This window comes from Phascolarctos cinereus, unplaced genomic scaffold (genome assembly GCF_003287225.1).
Source record: "Phascolarctos cinereus isolate Bilbo 61053 unplaced genomic scaffold, phaCin_HiC Scaffold_4;HRSCAF=312, whole genome shotgun sequence".
NCBI lineage: Eukaryota > Metazoa > Chordata > Mammalia > Diprotodontia > Phascolarctidae > Phascolarctos > Phascolarctos cinereus.
Window position 1 is genome coordinate 677,681,144 of NW_027555847.1, and position 18,005 is coordinate 677,699,148.

Sequence of the window (18,005 nt, forward strand, 5' to 3'; positions counted from 1 at the left end):
GCCCATCCCCGGCTTGTCCCCAGGCACTTTGGGGATGGGGACTCTATTTTGGGGACTGGACCAATTGAGGGGGAAGGGGAGATTTTTCCCCCACCCCACCTTAATCCCACCTCCGGGAATTCGTGAGGCGGCATCCGCTGGCGGCTTTGAGGGCAGGAAGGTCCCCTGGAGTGTGGAATTGGGAGCAAGGAGACGGTGACCTTTTCCCCGCCCCCCTCCTCTCACCAGCCTTGTGAGCAAACTGCCCCCCACCCCGCCTTCTGAGCAGGAAAGGGTTAAGGGGTGAAGCGCTCTCGCACCTCCCTGCCCAATGGTGGGCCAAGCCCCTCCTGCCTTCGCCCCGGGGTGCCAGCAGCCCCCAGGGATGCCCGGGGCTATAAGGCAGCCCAGAGCAGGAGCTTGGACAGCGGCCCGCCCTCCGTCCTGTGGCTTTGTGGAAGATGCGGTGTCTGCAGCTTCTCTCCCCTCTGCCCTGGCTCCTGCTCCTTCCCCTTCTCCTGCCCTTGCCCCAACCTGGTTTGACCCAACCCCCCGTCTGGCACCCTCTCACCCCAAGCCAGTGCCCTGCTCCAGACCCTGGGGCTGAGTCCGCGCCCAGGGCCCCCTCCCACCCGTCCCGTCCCCTCAGTCATGTGGCGGCTCTTCCGAAGGGGCCCAGAGGCTGCAGAGACCCAAGGGTCTGAGAGCACAGGGCCAGAAATGCCCCAGGAGCCCCAGCCCCTGCCCTGCCACGTGGAGGAGCTGGGAGTCCCCGGGAACATCGTTCGGCACGTCCTCGATGGCGGTAAATTAGGGGGCATGCGGGATGTGTCCACTTCCACCGCCCCAGTCCCCGACTGGGAGGGAAGGACGCTGCATACTAGGGAGTTGGGATTAAGAAGGCCAGCCCCCGCCTGGGCTGCCTCAATTCCCCCAATCTACTAGGGGGAGGGGTATTCTATCTGTTCTTTGGGGCGGGGAGGGGACCTGGCTTCACTGCCCCCTCCCTGTTCACAACACCGGAGGTCCTGGACCTCCTAGGCCAGCTCTTCCATCCCTTTCCTTTCCATCTGGGGAGCGGGGATCCCAAGGACAGCATTGGGTTTGGGTCAGTATCTGCTGTCCCTTCCTCCAGGGCAAAGACTCTCCCTTCCCTGCAAGGAAGAGAGGGAGCCAGGAAGCAATTCACCTTGTAAGTGGCCCTGGGAACAGCTTGAATCCCGGGCTTCCTGACCTATTTTCATTTTCACTCCAGGGCCACTGCCCCATACAGAAATTAAGTAGGAAGTTGCTTCCTTGTAACTTGAGCCCGATACTATTTCTGACCATTGGGGGCCATCCATGCATAATAATCGCCCCTCACATCAGTCCAAGGTCACAGGGCCAACCTGAACCCACTTCTTATGACTCCAATTAGTTTATGGAAGATCTCTGAATGGTGGCTAGCTTCTGAGGATGGGGAGGTGGGCAAGGGTGATTGGGAGCTCTGCAGAGCTTTCCCCAGCCTCACCTAATACTTTGGCCCGTAGGTGCCTCTGCCCCACCAGAGCCAGCCTTGGGCTCCCTATGCCTGGAGAAGCCCCTTTTCTTCAATCTTTCGTTCCTAGACCCTAAGGAGCAGCTGACACTAGTCCGCCTGGAATTGAACTTTGGTGCCCCTGGAAACCTTGCCCCTGCCCAGAACTGGGAGCTGAGCCTGTCCTATGCCCAGGGCCTCCGGCTGTGGGGTCAGCCCCTGCACTGGCACCAGCGAGAGGTCCTGCTGAGGCGGACAGTGCCCACGTTGCATGATCCCCTCTACTTTGACATGCTGGCCTTGGGCCAGTTGGGGAATTCCACCTTCCCCCAGAACCTGAGCCTAGTATTGGAAATGTTGCCTGGTGGAGACAGTGACCTGCCTCAAGGATTGTGTACCAAACTGGGGCATTCTCTAGAGGCGTCCCTGTTGGTGGTGACACTTGACCCACAGCTATGCCAGCCCACCTCCAGGAAGCGCCGAGCAACCTACCTGGCCCCTCCGGACAGCCCCGACCCTCCCTGTAAGGCTCGACGGCTCTACATCAATTTCCGGGAAGTGGGCTGGCACAATTGGATCATTGCCCCCCGAGGCTTCATGGCCAATTACTGTCAAGGGCACTGCTTTTTCCCCACTGCCACCAAGATCTCCAGTTTGAACCACGCTGTCATGCAATCCCTGATGCATTCAGTGGCTCCAGCCACAACACCCCCACCCTGCTGTGTCCCCGTGAAGCTGTCACCCATCTCTGTGCTCTTTTATGACAACAGTGATAATGTGGTCCTTCGGCACTATGAAGACATGGTGGTTGATGAGTGTGGGTGCCGATGATGGGAGCCTGGGTTCCCAAGGGCAAGGAAGAGCACCTGGAGTCCCTCCCTTCCTGCCAGAGGGGATCCCCTAGAGGGGAATCTGGTGTGTTCGGGCCTGCCCCCTGTGTGTATCCTTAAAACCTGACTAATAAAACTACTGGGTTTGGTTTGGTTTGACTTAGCCTGAAGACTTTTTGGAGTCGAGCTTTTCAGTTCATAAAACCTAAGGTACCTTAGGGCTCTCAAGAGTGACCTGCCTCCAGGTGAACCACTGGTTAACTCTCTTCCAGCGTTCATTTGACCCATACCCCACTCCCTCCCTGGTGGGGAGGAAGGCTGGAGACCAAGGCAGACCCAGACCCAATCCTCTTAACACAATCAGGGGAAGGCAAAAGGTTCTCACAATGTGATGCTTGTTCTCTCCTGTGCCTGGAAGCCCCCTGGGGAAAGGTCTGCAGAGGCCAGGTGAAAGGCTGTGGGAAACCAGAGGGCAGAGAAGAATCAATATTTGGCCCCTCTGACTCCCAGGGGTTAGGCAGGTGTGTTTTCTTATCTTCAATCTGATGGAAGAGCTGGAATTGCCCTTAGAAGTCATCTAAACCAGCCCTCCTGCCCCCTCCCCTCTTAAGCAATGAAGACTTGCTGAAGCCACACAGGTAATCTCAAATGCCTGCCAAGCTGGGTTCCCAGCACCTGGGCTGGACAGCAGACAAAGATTGCAGTTTCCCTATCCCAGACTCAACTAACATACCTTTATTCTGCTTGGTCACATTGGGACTGTATTTTTGTGGTTGTATGTGCAAATCCTAATAACTTGTGCTTAATCGATCAATTCTATTGAAAGCAACTGGTTCTCCCAATGTTTGTTAAGGCTTGTAAATAGCTCTTAACATGGGGGATGACTGTTAATTGAATGGTTCAAGTCTGTGCCTCTGGTCTACTCTGGAAAACCCATCTTTTTAGAAAAGGAAGAAAAAATCCTGTGGGTGATTATAATTTAGGGACTCAAATAGTAGTAGCTGCTACTACTTTTAATCAATCACGAGTCGGTTACAAATTTTAAAAACAGCCCACTCGACTAGATCGATAGGGGAGGTGGGGAGAGGAACATTCAAGAGTTGAGTGAGTTTTGCTCCCAGACACAGGGGAAGAAAAAAGGACCTGAGCCTCTCTTCTCCCTTTCTAAAGTGCTCCCCCTTCTGGTCAGAAATGGTCTCTGCTCACACAACGAGATAAAAAGGGTTTGGACATGGGTATGGTCAGGAGTGGTAAAAGATGGAAGAGCTCTGTGAAGCTGGGCCACAACAAGCCCACATTTCCTGCCTCCCCTTCCCATTCATCTCAGGAGGAATTCACAGGAAGTCTGTCTAAGCCCAATATTCAAATGTAACCAGATTCTCTGCAGGGAGATAAACACTTCCTTTGAACCCAGAGGGAGGGGAATCAACCTTGGAAGCTTCTGCTCAACGCTTGCTTAACACTGAAATGGCCTTACAGCGCAGCTGGTTTTGCTGAGGCCCAAAAAGGAAAATACATCCGTCCAGAGTCACCGGTCATCAGCAACAGAGCAGAGTAACACCCCCATCTCCTAACCTCCCTGAATCAGCGTCCTTTCCAATAACCTCAAATGACCACTGCAGAAAGGCAGGGTGGGAAACACACCCAGCTAATTAACACGCTCGAAAACTCAGGGATTTACCCTGCCTGGCACAACTGCCTTACCTTCTTGTGAGCCCTAGATAAGTCAAGTGGTCCTCGGGCACTGGGAGCTTTGCTGACTACTTCCCTCTACAATGAATTCTAGCTCCAAGTATGAATGCAAGAGTGTTTTATTAATATTTTATTGATGGCAAACAGCTTAAAACAAACTGACCAAAAATCAAAAAGACACCAATGTTCATGGATTTATAAAACTCAGAGTAACTTGCTACAAAGAAAAAAATTAAAAGAAAAAAAGCCACAGAGCAGAGGCAAAAAGCATTCCAACCAGTGAAATAAGGGGGGGGGGGCTGGGCGGAACATTACCCAATGGATTGCATTGCAGAAAGGGTTACAGTTTAAACCTATTTCAAAACTCTATGCACTATGCAGCCTACCCAGAAGGAAAAAAAAATTTGAAAGCCTTTCGGCAATGTTAATAAATAAAGAGTCCATCTCACAGGAAGGAAGGTGGCCCATGTGTACCTGTTATCTGTACATTTTAGAAGTCTAAACTCTGGAGGCTTTTTTTCTTTTTAGGATAGAATAGCTGATTTACTTTTTAAAGAGTTGTACAGAGTAGAGGGGTACAGGGTGGACAGGGTGGGAGGGAGAGGGGTTTTGTGGTGGTGGGTTTTTTTTTTTGCCATCTGTATAAGTTTTGGGACAAAACCAAAATGGTGGTACTTCTTAGTGCCCTGGGTCTCGGGTCACCAGCACTGTTGTCCAGATAGGGATTTGGGGTGGAAATCTAATGACACTTGATCATTGATCTCTGAAAGGAAATAGGCAGGGGAAAAAGTCTTGGCAAACTACAGATGAAGGCAAATTTGCTTAAGTGGTAGGCTAGAAAATCTTAAAGACAGAAAGCAGAGGGGTTGACTTTCAAATTAAAAACAAAAACAAAAAGAAAACCTACTGCAGTTTATAGCATTTTAGTATACTGGCAGGAGGGGCTAATTTGGAAGTTCTCTAAATGATAAGTGAAATAATTTGCCCCCATCTTTCAGGCCAGAAACCCTTCATGCCCCTTGATCATAAAGCTAACTTAATTCTGGAAGGTTGTTTTTTTTTAAAATTATCTACATTTAGTTAAGTCACACTCTGCCGACCCTTGCCAATTAGGAGGTAGACTTCTTCCAAATTTAGAGTTTGACTGAACAGGAGGACAAGAAGTTGAATGTTCCCAGCACTCAGTGTTTCTAAAAAGGCTGCCAAGCCAAGTGATGGCCCCAGCAGTCCTGTTTGGAGTAGCCCCTATGAGCTGGGCAGAGCTTAGAAAGACTGGCCGGGTCATTTCAAGTGTGCTCTCTGACACGTCACCTCCAAATCGTGAGGATGCTGCATTGGTGCTCCCCACCTGGAGGGGGTCGGTCTCCAGGATTTCTTTCTTGGGCCTTGTTTGTGGTCGGTTTGTGTTTTTAAGGACTCCTCCAGCTACCTTTGGAAAGCAGGAAGTCACCAAAGAAGCCACCAGCTATTTAAAAGGCCACCTTCCAGCAACTGCCTGTTTGCCCGTAACGATTCCTTTCCTTTCTCAGCCCACTTCAGTAATGTCTTTGAGTCTTTACTTCAAAACCAATATAATCCCCAGGAGCCCCTACTTTTCCCCTTCCTCAGTAGGAGTGAACAGGGCAGGCAGCCTAGCATCTTCTCCTCCAGGACCACCGTGGCCTGGAGCCCCATCCCCTCATTAAGCGCACGGTTCATCTTACAGAAAAGGCTGGTTTTCACAGAGTAGAGTCCAGACAATAGCCTATGAAAAGCATAGAGAAAAATGTGAAAGCCTCCTCTGGCTGGACCCCATGGGGAATCAGGGCCTGGGCCCTGTTCCCTCATTGACTGTGATCCCTTGTAGGAAGAAGAGGCTGAATGAGGAAACTTTAAAATTCTCTGAAAGTTCTCTTCGAGGTTGGTGATTCTAATTTAGATTTTTAAAAATTTTCTGGTAAGCTTTTATCTCCCAGGTCCACCGCTAAGATTTCAGAGACAAACTTAAAAAAACAAAACAAAAAAAAAACAGTGCTCCTTTGAAAGAATCTCTCAAAAACAAACCAAAAATTTTTCTTTTACATGAAAAACCCTTTCAGAACACAGGCAACATGATGACACTGAGGTTTCAGAGCCAGTGTGAACAACAAACCCTGCATCTCAGAGTGGAGCTCTGGCCATCTGCTGCTGCCAAATGTGGCGGGTTCTGCCAACTGTAAGAAGGAATCTTGTCTCTGCTGCTAAAATGTGAACAGTTTGTTCTGCTAAAACATAGTCCCCTTAAAAAAAAATAACTCTGAGATGAGGGTTTGCCATCCCTCCTGCTCTGAACGGCGCTGCCCTGTTCACAAACCAGAGTATGGAATGAAGTGAGCCTTGCTGAAGGCCCTTCTCTCTTAGCTGATTGGGCTGGGGGAGCAGGGACTCAGCTGACCATTCATTCGGTCAGGGCGAGCTTCGGGGGAGCAGTCTGGCGGGCCGGGGGATGCTGAGACAGTCCCGCCTTCCCATGGCGGTGCAGCCAGTGCTCTGCTTCTCTCTCCTCTTCGGCCATTCTCCTCGTCTCAGTGTGCTAGCAGTGGTCTCTCTCTCTCTCTTTCTCTTGCTCCTTCCTCTCTTGTCTCCCCATTGGTTGGTTTCTCTCTCTTCTCTCTCCCCTGTTGCTCTCACACAGTGATGCTTCAGTTTTAGCAGTGGAAAACAGGTATCCATTTTATTTTATTTTTTTGTTACCCAGAATAAGATGCTGATGGACTAAGCTCCACATAAGCTTAGCTCTTCTTTCCTGACCTAGGAGGGGGAGACAGTGGGAAGAGTCAGAGTCAGGGCCACACTCTCAAGATCAGATTTAGACAGCACTTTCCATCAGATCTGAAAACCCCATGCTTTACTGCCTTGTACAGGACAGCAGTGGCTTCTCTACCCTGACTTCAGAGACCAGCCTGGTACAATTAGCAGGGCCTAGACTCTGCTTTGGCAGATCTCAGCTGGGGAGCAGGGACAGGGTCAAAAGAAAGAACAGAATAAATGGGGGGGGGCAGGATAGGATTAAGGGAAATAGAGTTAGTTTTTCACAACACGTCTACTATGGAAGTGTTTTGCCTAACTGCACAAGTATGGCCCATATTGACTTGCTTGCCTTTTCAATGAGGGTGGGAGGAAGGGAGAAAATTTGGAAGCCAGTTTTAAAAACACATGTTTAAAAAAAATGTTTCCACACGCAACTGGGAAATATGAAATACAGGAAATGAGGTACAGAAATCTATCCTGCCCTACAAGAAAATAGAAGGGGAAGGGGATAAGAGAAGGAGGAGGGGAGAGATAGAAGGGAGGGCAGATTAAGGGAAGGGGTATTCAGAATGCATGCCATCTTGGGGTGGGGGAGGGGCAAGATAGGGTGAAAATATGGAATTCAAAATCTTGTGGAAGTAAATGTTGAAAACTAAAAATAAATAAATTTATATTAAAATAAAATTAAATTAAAAAAAAAGTAAGAATTAATTTTTCTCCCTGCCAGGTCCTAAGGCTGCCATGAAGGAACAGTGCTTCAGAAAGGTAAACGTGAGTGTTACTGGCTCCTACCTCAAACACCTGCCACCCTGTGTTTGTGGACAATCGCTTTAACCATCTGTCAAGCAGGAAGACCAGCACCTCCTTTTATATGGGGCTATGAGGATTGGAGCTGTTGTAACGCACCTACACGAGGCACCACTATTCTGGACTTTAATTTCCTCATCTATAAAATGTTAGAGCTGAGCCAGATGTATTCTAGAACATTACCACTATTTGCCTCACCTCCCTTCTTGAACTACTCCTTCATCACTTAGTTTTATAAATCAAGAAACTGAGGCTCAGATGGGCAAACTGTCACAACGCTTACAGTAAGTGCTGGAACCAGGATACGAAGTCAAGTCTCTCCTCATTCCAAGCGTTTTATCATTTTTTCTACCCTATGCTATAGATTCTAAGACTAGAATTGTGTAATATGTAGAACACAACCAGTGAGGAGCTAGAGGGAATATTAGGCCAAGAACTACAGAAGTGCTGATTTGACAATTTGGCCTTACCAAGAGCCTCCTAAGGAAGGAGAACAGAGGGATTAAAGAGGCTAGGATGGGGGGGAACCTGCAGCCTTGAAGCCACATGTGGCCCTCTAGGTCTTCAAGTGCAGCCCTTTGACTGAAACTTCACAGAACAAATCTCTTGTGGTCAAATGTTCCCCACCTAGCCCCATGGGCTAGGAGAATCCTCACTCAAAATTCAAGTCTGACTTTAACCATCATTGAGAGGGAAGAGGTTCATCTTCTAATTATGGGTACAAAGTAATACAGGATGATCCATTTTAACAAACTCTTAATTTGGTACTCAGAATGAAAATCTAGGGGGCAAAAATCCTCTTTTTGAAATTTTCCTTCTCTGCAGTGCCCCCTCCCTTCCCCCATAGGCACTTATCCTCTAAAAATACCCAGAATGATAACTTCATGAGCAAATTAAATTAACAGTGACTTTAGGGTTGTTCAAAAGCACTGGCTAACAAAAGTATTAAAAGCAGCTTATGTGTATTTGGCCTCAGTGGGTGTTGTGAAGAAAGCCTAAGTATTCTCCTCATTTGCTTCCTTGTGTGAGGCACGCACCAGATCCCAGCCCAGACCCCAGCACCCTGCCCCAGAGCCTACTAGGAGATACTGTCTCGAGAACAGAGACTTAAGGAGGCAGGAGACTGAGGCCTGGCTGGGGCTCTGGACCTAACTAGCTTGGTGACTTTGTTAAAGCCATCGTGTTACAGATCAATCTATAAAACGAGACCAGACTGTTGCGCTATAGTTGTAATATGTTCTGATCTGCTTCTATATAGTTCAATTTTCCACTAGTGGTGTCAGTATTTCTGTCTAGGAACTAGATGTTTCTATGCAGTCTAACATCTGTAAAGCAGAGTAAGAAAGAAATGTTCTGTGGTTCAGGCCTGACTGGGGGGAGAAGATTTCCTTCCACAAGATAACAGAGCACATCCAAAGCCAAAAAGCGCCCAGCTCCCTCCAGCACCTCCCCTCCACTGGTGCCCGCCTTACACTCTAATACTGTGACAGCCCTGTCACTCCACCGTGTTGGTATGCCCGTTCTCCTTGGTATGTAGAGTCTTGTGACAGAGCCACATCAATCTGCGATTTAAACTCATCACCAAGGTAACTGTCCTGAGAAAGAAAATTGGTGGTGGGTGTTAAAAATCCAGCATTGAGACCACATCTGGCAACCTGGAGGCCCCACCCCCCCACAAAGGACAGGGTCCTTCCTTCCCATCTTGATTAATCTTTCCCAACAATCCCTTCAACCTCTCATTAGTGAAGAGCTAAAATGCAATTCTCAGGGATGCTCTAGGCTCTGATGACCTCAGGGCAAAAGGATCTTCAGGGAAGGCTTGGAAACGGCCAGAAAGAAAATCCAAACGCAACTGGTTTCCGTCTCTTCTGCCTCTAGCACCCACCACCTTCTCTGCCTTAGATAAAGTACAAGTTGAGCAAAGGTAGGTTTAATCAACAAAGCTGAATGGGATTCTTACTTACCTGGGATAATTCTGGTTGGGAGAGCCCTGGCTGGCTCATCTGTGATGGCTGACTCATGGAAATATAGCCCTGAGTCAATGGACCCTGGGAGAAGGGCTGAGATACCACATCTTGACTGGCCTGACTATTTGGAAGATTTGACTGGCTAGTTCCAGGAATGCCAAAGCGATTTTTTTGGCGTCCCCCACGACCAGTCTTCCCCTTTGGTGTTCCACGGCCTAGAAAGAAATCATCCCGTTTCAATTTTAATCATTAGTACTCTCATTATTTGCAAATGACTTATTAGAATTTAGGGAAAGGAGGGACCTTTGAGGCCATTGCCAAAATGCTCATTTTACAGAGGAGAAAACCAAAACCCAGAGAAGGGAAGGGACTGCCCAGAGTCATAAAAGCTTAATTGGCAAAGTCAGGATTTAAACCAAGCCTGACTTCAAAATCCAATGCAGGATACACACAGATGTGAACTAAGTCAACCTCTGAGAGGCCATCCCTAATGGTCCTGATCTATATCTTGCCACTGGACCCAGATTACTCCGAAGGAGAAAGTGAGGCTGGTGACTCTGCACAGCCCTCCCTCCCTCAAATCTGATTCAAGTCATGGCATCATCTTCCTGATGTCATGGTCTTCTTTGAGAACAAAGGACAAACAGCAAGTCAACCACCACATCTTCTGCTAGATTGTGGCCAGGACCTACATAGGATTATTCCCAAGGTGAATACCTGCAGCTGGTCCATTGGCTTGGCCGAAATAGCCTGGTGGTGGCATTGGTGGCATCACGAGGTTGAAAGGAATAGGAATGTTCATAGCAGTGACATGACTAGGTCCAGTGCTAATCATCCCAATCTGATCATGAGTTTGAAAATACATGTTTGATGGACGTCCTAGAAAGTTAAAAACCTGAATTAGGTTGTTTACCTACACCAAAATACAGCTAACACATAGTAGATAATGCTGCTTGATAAAGAGGGCAGTTGGCAGGCCCGAGGCTTTATTCACAGCAACAAACGCTCTTTACATTCCAGGAGGATAAAGAAAGCCTCCCAGGGATAGAACAAAACAGAGTAGATAGACTAAATGAGCCTAAAAGTAAAAGAACTGTCTGGAAGGCTTTCTTTTAAGTAACTAAACAGTTACAGAGCAGGAATTCCAGAGTCAGGAGACTGATTTAAAAACAAAACATCCCAGTCTCCTCTAAGTATCACACTTTATCAAGGTTAGGAGGGGCTTTATTTTATTGATGGGAAGACTGAGGTCCAGGAATAACTACTTACCAAAGTAGTTATTTTTGCAATTGCATATCACCTCCAATAAGCCTTTGCTAAACACATTTCTTGAACTCCTCCTCCCTGGGAATTGCTTTTTAAGATAATTCAACAAGTCACACAAGAAAATCAGCCTTATTACTTTATAACCATATCTAGTTTTTGACTAGAGAAACACATATCCACCAGGCCTGAGTCCAAATGATTTCAGACTGTTTCCAAAAGTCAAATCTACTCACTGAGGATGAAGATTTGTCACCATTAAATATATTTAAAACAATGAGACTTTGTTCCACCAATGGAAAAAATGATTAGGAAGGCAGATTTTGGCTCCATTTCAGCTCAGGTTCCTAACATTCAGAATGATCCAATAATAGCTGAAGCTGCATTTAATGAGGTACTAACCTCCTCATCACTAGGGGATATTCCAACTAAGATGGTATGACCACTTGCTGGAATATTTTAGAATGGATTCAGGCAGGGGTTAGACTAAATGACCCTAGAGGCACTGATTCAAGAGTCTGATCCCCTCTCCCTGCAAAATAAAGTCTAAAAGATGAGTTAATGGGAGGACTATGAAAATGAGTATATAGCCTCCCAGTGCCCTGAAAGGGACAACATCTATTTGGATCCACGTTTTTGGTATTTCCTTTATGTAACATTAGAGTACCAACTCACTTAACCTTAGGTCTACTGTGCAATCAACACTATGCTAGATTTGTAGAAAACACAGAAGTACACAGATATGGTCCTTGCCTTTCAAGAATTCACAATTTAGTTGGAGAAGATAAACACAAACCAGTAGTGAACAGCACAAGACAATGTCTACTAAACATAGAAAGAACAGCTGAAAATGCTGTAGCACACTTTCAGGTATGCCAGACCAGTGTAGGTAAAGTAGAGTAAAGGACAGGTTTTTCACTATTTTCTAGATGACAAGATAAGGCTGAAGGTTCAATGACTTGCTTGGCTCCTACAGTTGAAATCAAAGGGGAGATTCAAACCCAGACTCTCCTACTGAGGCTAGCACTCTTTCCATCGTATACTGAACTGCTCTTTAGTGTTGCATTTACTAAGGGCTGACTATATAAGAAACATCTTACATGATGTGGCAAAGAATCAAGAATTCTAGGATCTCAGGAGGGAGAAGGCCAGTGGAGTCTGGTTCATGGAGGAAATAGGACTTGGGTTGGGAAATGTGGCTGAAGAGGCAAAGCCTTGCGCATTACACACCATTTAATCTAACTCCCAAAGCCGAGTGCCCTTGTGCCTCTGTCAAACATGTGGTCGAGTGTCAGTGCTAAGAACTCCCCCCAGGTCTCTGACTACAAGGCCTTTAAGAGTCAGGAAGGGGGGCAGCTAGATGGCTAGATGGCAAAGTGGATAGAGCACTGGCTCTGGATTCAAGAAGACCTGAGCTCAAATCTGGCCTCAGACCAAACACTTGACGCTTACTAGCTGTGTGACTCTGGGCAAGTCACTTAACCCCATTGCCTCAACAACAACAAAAAAAGTCAGGAAAAAGAGTTTATATTTCATACGGCAGGAAATAAGGAACCACTCAAGTTTCTGTGCCTTAATGTTTACCAACTACTTTATGTACATTTCATTTGATTTTTATAATATCCCTAAGATTCAAAAGTAATGTTAACTCTTATCCCCATTTTGAAGAGGAGATAACTGGGGCTCAAGGAGGGTATAAGCTAGTAACTGGCAGGGCTGGAACTTCCTTTCTCTTTTCTAGGTTTTCTGACTCTAAGGTGGAAGGCTCAATCCCTTCACTGCCATCTTGATGTTTTGAACCTGGCTGACAGGTAATTCTGTTGAAACATACAAAGACAGGAAAATTAAGAGAGAAAACCTCTTTGGAGTGAGAACAGAAGTGTGGATTTGGACCAAAATGCAAGGGACAAAGATCGAGAGAGCATTTTCTATACGTTATCTCATAGGGTAGGTAGTCAGGCATTCTCAGACCTGCACCATCACCAGGTACCTTTTCCCCTGTGGCTCAAGTCTCCCTCAGGCCCTAGATGCTGAGCTCATTTTCACCTCTGGGGAAAGCATCCAAGAGCCCCACTATCCTCGTGGGCAGGAACCATCTGCCCCAAGGGCCCTGGGGCATTGCCACCTGCCCTGCTCCTTTCCCTGCCAGCATTTAAGTAGCACCTGGGTCTTTCCATCTGTCAGGAATTGAACTTGCCTTTATCTCATCATCCTTAATTAGAATGTGAGCTTCTTGAGAGCAGGGACTGTCAATTTTCTATTTATTTTTTTAGGCAATTGGGGTTAAGAGACTTACCCAGGATCACACAGCTAGTAAGCATCAAGTGTTTGGTCTGAGGCCAGATTTGAACTCAGGTCCTCCTGATTTCAGGGCCGATGCTCTATCCACTGTGCCAGCTAGCTGCCCCTCAATTTTCTATTTGTACCTTTAGTGTTTAGCACTTAGTAAAGTTCTTAATAAAAGTTGTTTGATTTTGATTCCATTCTTTTCTCCATTTCACAGATGAAGAGACTGAAGGTCAGAGAAGAAGTGCTGTCATCCAGCTATGAAATGACAGAGGTGGGATCTGAAGAGGTCTTCCTGACCTTGCCAAGCTGGCACTACACACCATGCTATGCTGTCTCTAACAGCCCAACTTTCAGGAGACAGTGGATCCAAGCAGGTAACTCAGATATGCAGGAAACTTTGGTAAGGAAACAGGACTAGAGAGAGTGAGCAGAGACAAGGAGTCACCAGATGGAGCTACCTAGCCTGTGTCTAAGCTTGGAGGGAACAGAGGGTCCAAGACTGAGACATAAGCAACAGTAACAGTCAGTGGATAGAGCAAAGAAGGGAAACCAAAGAAAACGGAGGTGGAAACAGGGAGACATGGCCAATAGTATCAAATGCAAGAAAGCTCAAAGAGAATGGAAAGGGACGAAAACCCTCTGAATTTGACAACAGCAAGGGAATCTGAAACCTCTAAGAGAAGACACAAAGTGGATGGGGATGGAAAGCTTGATGAACAGAGAAAAATGGAGGTAGCAGGGAAAATACATCCTAGAGAAGTTGGCTATGAAGGGAAGAAGAGAAGTAAGAGGGTAACAGGGAAAGCAGGGTTAAGATTTTTCTACTTACCTTGACTGCTCCGATCATAGACAGATCCTGGGATAATAGCTTCACGTGCGTCATACATGGCAGTAGTCATGAACCGGGCTCCCTAGAAACAGAAGAGCGGGGGCAAGGGGTGGGAAGAATATATCGTACATTATGTAGTAACATTTATATAGAAATTGTAAGGTTTCTGAAGCACTTTACAAATATTATCTCATTTGATCCCTACAACACAGACCTGGGAGGGTGGTGATATCATTATTTCCATCTTACAGATGAGGAAACAAGAGCAGACCAGTAGTTACATGACTTACTCATTGTCACAGAGCTGGTCGTCTTGACTCCAATCCAGCACTCTACTTTGCCACCTATCTGCTCCTAGGTGTTACATGCTTGGGTTGGGGCTACTAGGTGGTAAGAAGTTATGCTAGCTAGGTTAGTTTAAATCACTCAAAGTACCAATAATATGAAAAGAAAAAAGGTTTTTTTTGGTTATCAATTAGAATCTAATCTTGTAAAAATGGACCTTCCTGGGGTCTCTCTTCTCTTCCAATTGGGCTGAAAATATAATAGTAAAATGGACCTTTAAGCCCTGGACAAGGTTTTCTAGTATTTTGTATGAATTACAATCTTCAGAAACTGTTTTTACAAACTGCTTTGGAACTTCCTTAGTGTCAAAAGGAGGTGGCAGCAGACTCACAAAGATTACCAAGCGCCACAAATGACTTTAGTAGTGTAATAAATAAGAAAAGCCCCCAATTCCACAGAACACTTGGGGGAAATGCTTTAGAATCATCTGCACTCCCCCCCACTCCCGGTTTAAGATCAAAATAGCAACTGGTACCTTCTCCTCTTAAAGAAGAACAAAGCTGTAAGACTTAATTGATCACGGGAAGAAAGATGCAGCTGCACGGGGGTGGGTATAAGCAAACACTGCAGTTTTCCTTCTCAAGCACAAAATAAATTTGCCTTGGGAATTCAAAACTCCTTCCACCACTACTCTCCCTGCTTTTTAGAAACTATTTAAGTCTTTCTTGTTCAAGAAGGTGCCTGAATATTCTTTAGTTTTAGACAGCCCCTAATATCATACTTTCTAAATGATCAGTGAAGACTGATTGACACCAAGCACCCTAGCCCACCCCGCTCAGTTTACAGATAAGGAAATTAAAAACTAGAGAAGCTAAGGAATTTGCCCAAAGTCATACTTCATCAGTAAGGAGCAGAGCCAAGGTGTGACCCTAAATCTTTTGCCTCCAATGTCATGGCACTGCTACCCTGCTTCCTTCTTTGGTCCACCCTCATTTTACTCAAATCAGATACAGAATCGCTTACTGGGTTGATGGTATTGACAAGTTTTCGGGGCTTGCTGAATTGCATAAGGCTCTCCCGAAGGTTGTTTAGGGGGTCCTTCTACCAGTACTTTCTGTTCCTTGTAGTAGTTCAATAGATGGTTCCAAAGTGGTTGCTTGGAGAGAGCTTTGGGGTTGCCGACAATAATTACTCCATACCTAAAAAAGATAGTAAAAAAAAAATCCATCCTTTATGGCAGAAAATGGGACATAAAAAGCTTTTTAAAAACCACATGCACTATTATCAATATAGAAATACCCACAAGATACAGTTAGAGTGCACAGAATAATTTCACAGAATTTCAGAGTTGGAAGGAACCACCCATCCAGTCCAACCCAAATGCAAAAACATCTCTATACCATATTCAAGTGGTCATCCTGACTTTGGGCAGAGTACTCAAATGAAGGAGCGAATCGACCATCTCCCTTCTGCCCATAGACAGATCTATCTGGTGGGAAAACTTTGCTTCTGATTAAGGCTCAGTTGGCTTCTTTGACTTCCAACTCCTGCCTCTACACGTGCCCCCACAGCCAGACTTGGAGAAGTTCACCACTTCAGGCCACCCCAGCCCCACTGTTCCAGAGTCTCCAGCACTTCTGGGGCCCCTCCGCCACCCTGCTGGTGCTCTTCTGGAGGTTCTTTGGGTTAGGAAAGCCAGAGCCAAGAATACCGTACACAGACTACACCCACCACCACGTTCTATCGCTCAGATGACCAGAACCAGAAGGAAACTCAGCAGACCTAGTCCCATTCTCTGCATTGCACACGCAAGACGTAGAGAGGTCTTGTGATTTGTTCAAGATGGCACAGCAGATACTCCAGCTTAGATTTTCTATCTTTCCAATATGCCCTGATAGAACTTCTCAACCAAACTAATCTATTACGCATTCCAGTTGAAGCTCTCATTCTGGTGGCTCATCCCAAGGTTAGAGTCCTGAACAAGTGGCTTATTTTTCCAATGGAACAGACTGCAAGCCCAGAAGCCTAGAGGCATCAACAAATGCAAAAGGAACTAGCCTTATTCACTGCCACAAGGGGCCCAGTTTTGACCTCATGGGTCTTTAACAAAAATGTGACACATGCCAGCATTCACTGTATCTTCATTACTTTATAGGGACTCCAGGGAACCACATACCAACCTCTCAATTAAGGTGGAGAAGCTTGGGGTTTTTAGGTACCCCATGCTCTCAGGGACAAGAGTTCCTGGCTTCTGAAGAAAACTTTTACTTCAATAACCGAAGCAATAAATGGGTTTGTTACTAGATAGCCAATTTAAAAGGTCCGACAAGCCACCTGTTTATGTGCATAGGGTTTTATTCTAATGCCAAAAATAAGTACTTTTGCAGAAGAGCTAGTCAAAAACTAAGAAACAGATAACGACCATATTAAATTAATAATAGTGGTATTTCCTAGGAAGTGACGATGACATTGGGAGGGGTGGGGGTGGGGATACTGTGAGGTCTGACTAAATAAATCCAACCAGAGGCCTGTACTCTGGGGAGTTCCTGCCATGACAACAAGACAAGAAAGATGCTTTCCTAATTGAACACATGGAGCCGCAGCCTGCAATTAAAGTGCTCCAAACTTCTCACCGCAATCATGACTTTCATAAGCAAAACTCACACCAAATAAAACAGATGTAACAGCTTAAATTTTGTTTGTACCTTGCTCGGGTAAGAGCCACATTCAGACGCCTGGGGTCATTTAAAAATCCAATTCCTTGGTGCTCATTGGCTCTCACACAGGAAAGGATGATGAAGTCCTTTTCTCTTCCCTGGAATGCATCAACACTAGCTATTTCCACTTCCTGAAGAGAGAGAACCACCACATAATCAGCAGGCTGAGCTTTGGCTAAAAGCATGACTTTTCCTTTCAATAATTAAAAAAAATTATTGTAACCATGGAAATATCCTGTCAATTAAAGCTACTACAATGCGCTAAATGGATAGTCTTGTTTATATGACACCTGACAAGATAATAATCTGACACTGCCTATATATATCTGTAAGCCTTTAAAGGTGGCTGAGGGCAAATATCAGGTCTTATTACAATACAGGTAACATTTCTATAGCACCTTAGGGTTCATAAAACATTCTTCACAACATTTGTGAGGCAGGAAATTAAGCAATGATTTCTACTTTCCAGATTTAATTACCCACTTTTAATAAATTAATTACCATGTTCAAAGCACTGTGCTAGGCACATGAGATAGTCACAGTCCCTGGATTGGACCTGATGATTTTCTAAAGTCCCCAGACATTATCTGACTTGAACCCAGGTCACAAGACTCCAAATCCCTCATGCTTTTCTTTCTCTGTCTCTCTCTCTTGTTAGGCAATGGGGTTAAGTGACTTGCCCGGGGTCAGACGGCTAGTAAGTGTTATGTGTCTGAGGCCGGATTTGAACTCAGGTCTTCCTGAGTCCAGGACTGGTGCTCTATCCACTGTTCCACCCAGCTCCCCCCCCCATGCTTTTCAAGACAGCCCAGTGCCCATTACACATGGCAAAGAGGAGTGTGCTAACTCAGTCCAGCTATTCTGTATCAGAGCAACTATCTTGCACCTTAAGCCTTCATTTCCAACAGCTGCTGCTTACAACAGTGACAAGGAAATCCCAAAGATTCCTCACTTGCTGAGCCCAATCTCTGTGGACAGGCAGTCAGAACTCAAACCCACCTCTCCTAAAACAAGGCCAACTGTGCTTGCTGCTACCTTATGCTGCTAACTGTGGACTCTGAT

The 18,005-nt window shown here is 46.0% G+C and overlaps 2 protein-coding genes across 2 annotated transcripts in view; one reads left to right on the forward strand and one right to left on the reverse strand.

Moving 5' to 3' along the window:
• Nucleotides 1–310: 310 nt before the first annotated feature.
• On the forward strand, nucleotides 311–2,484 carry GDF1 (growth differentiation factor 1). The gene is given in 4 exon segments (XM_021008848.2): nucleotides 311–412; nucleotides 414–527; nucleotides 529–784; nucleotides 1,509–2,484. Coding segments are annotated over 4 exon segments (1,290 nt in total). The 3' UTR covers nucleotides 2,327–2,484.
• A 1,648-nt stretch (nucleotides 2,485–4,132) lies between these two features.
• The window catches only part of UPF1 (UPF1 RNA helicase and ATPase), a 64,847-nt gene continuing 50,974 nt past the window's right edge, over nucleotides 4,133–18,005 (reverse strand). The window contains 8 exon segments of the mRNA XM_021008876.2: nucleotides 4,133–6,786; nucleotides 9,066–9,188; nucleotides 9,558–9,775; nucleotides 10,278–10,439; nucleotides 13,942–14,023; nucleotides 15,250–15,321; nucleotides 15,323–15,425; nucleotides 16,932–17,074. Coding sequence (XP_020864535.1) covers nucleotides 9,069–9,188; nucleotides 9,558–9,775; nucleotides 10,278–10,439; nucleotides 13,942–14,023; nucleotides 15,250–15,321; nucleotides 15,323–15,425; nucleotides 16,932–17,074 — 900 coding nt within the window. The 3' untranslated portion in view covers nucleotides 4,133–6,786; nucleotides 9,066–9,068.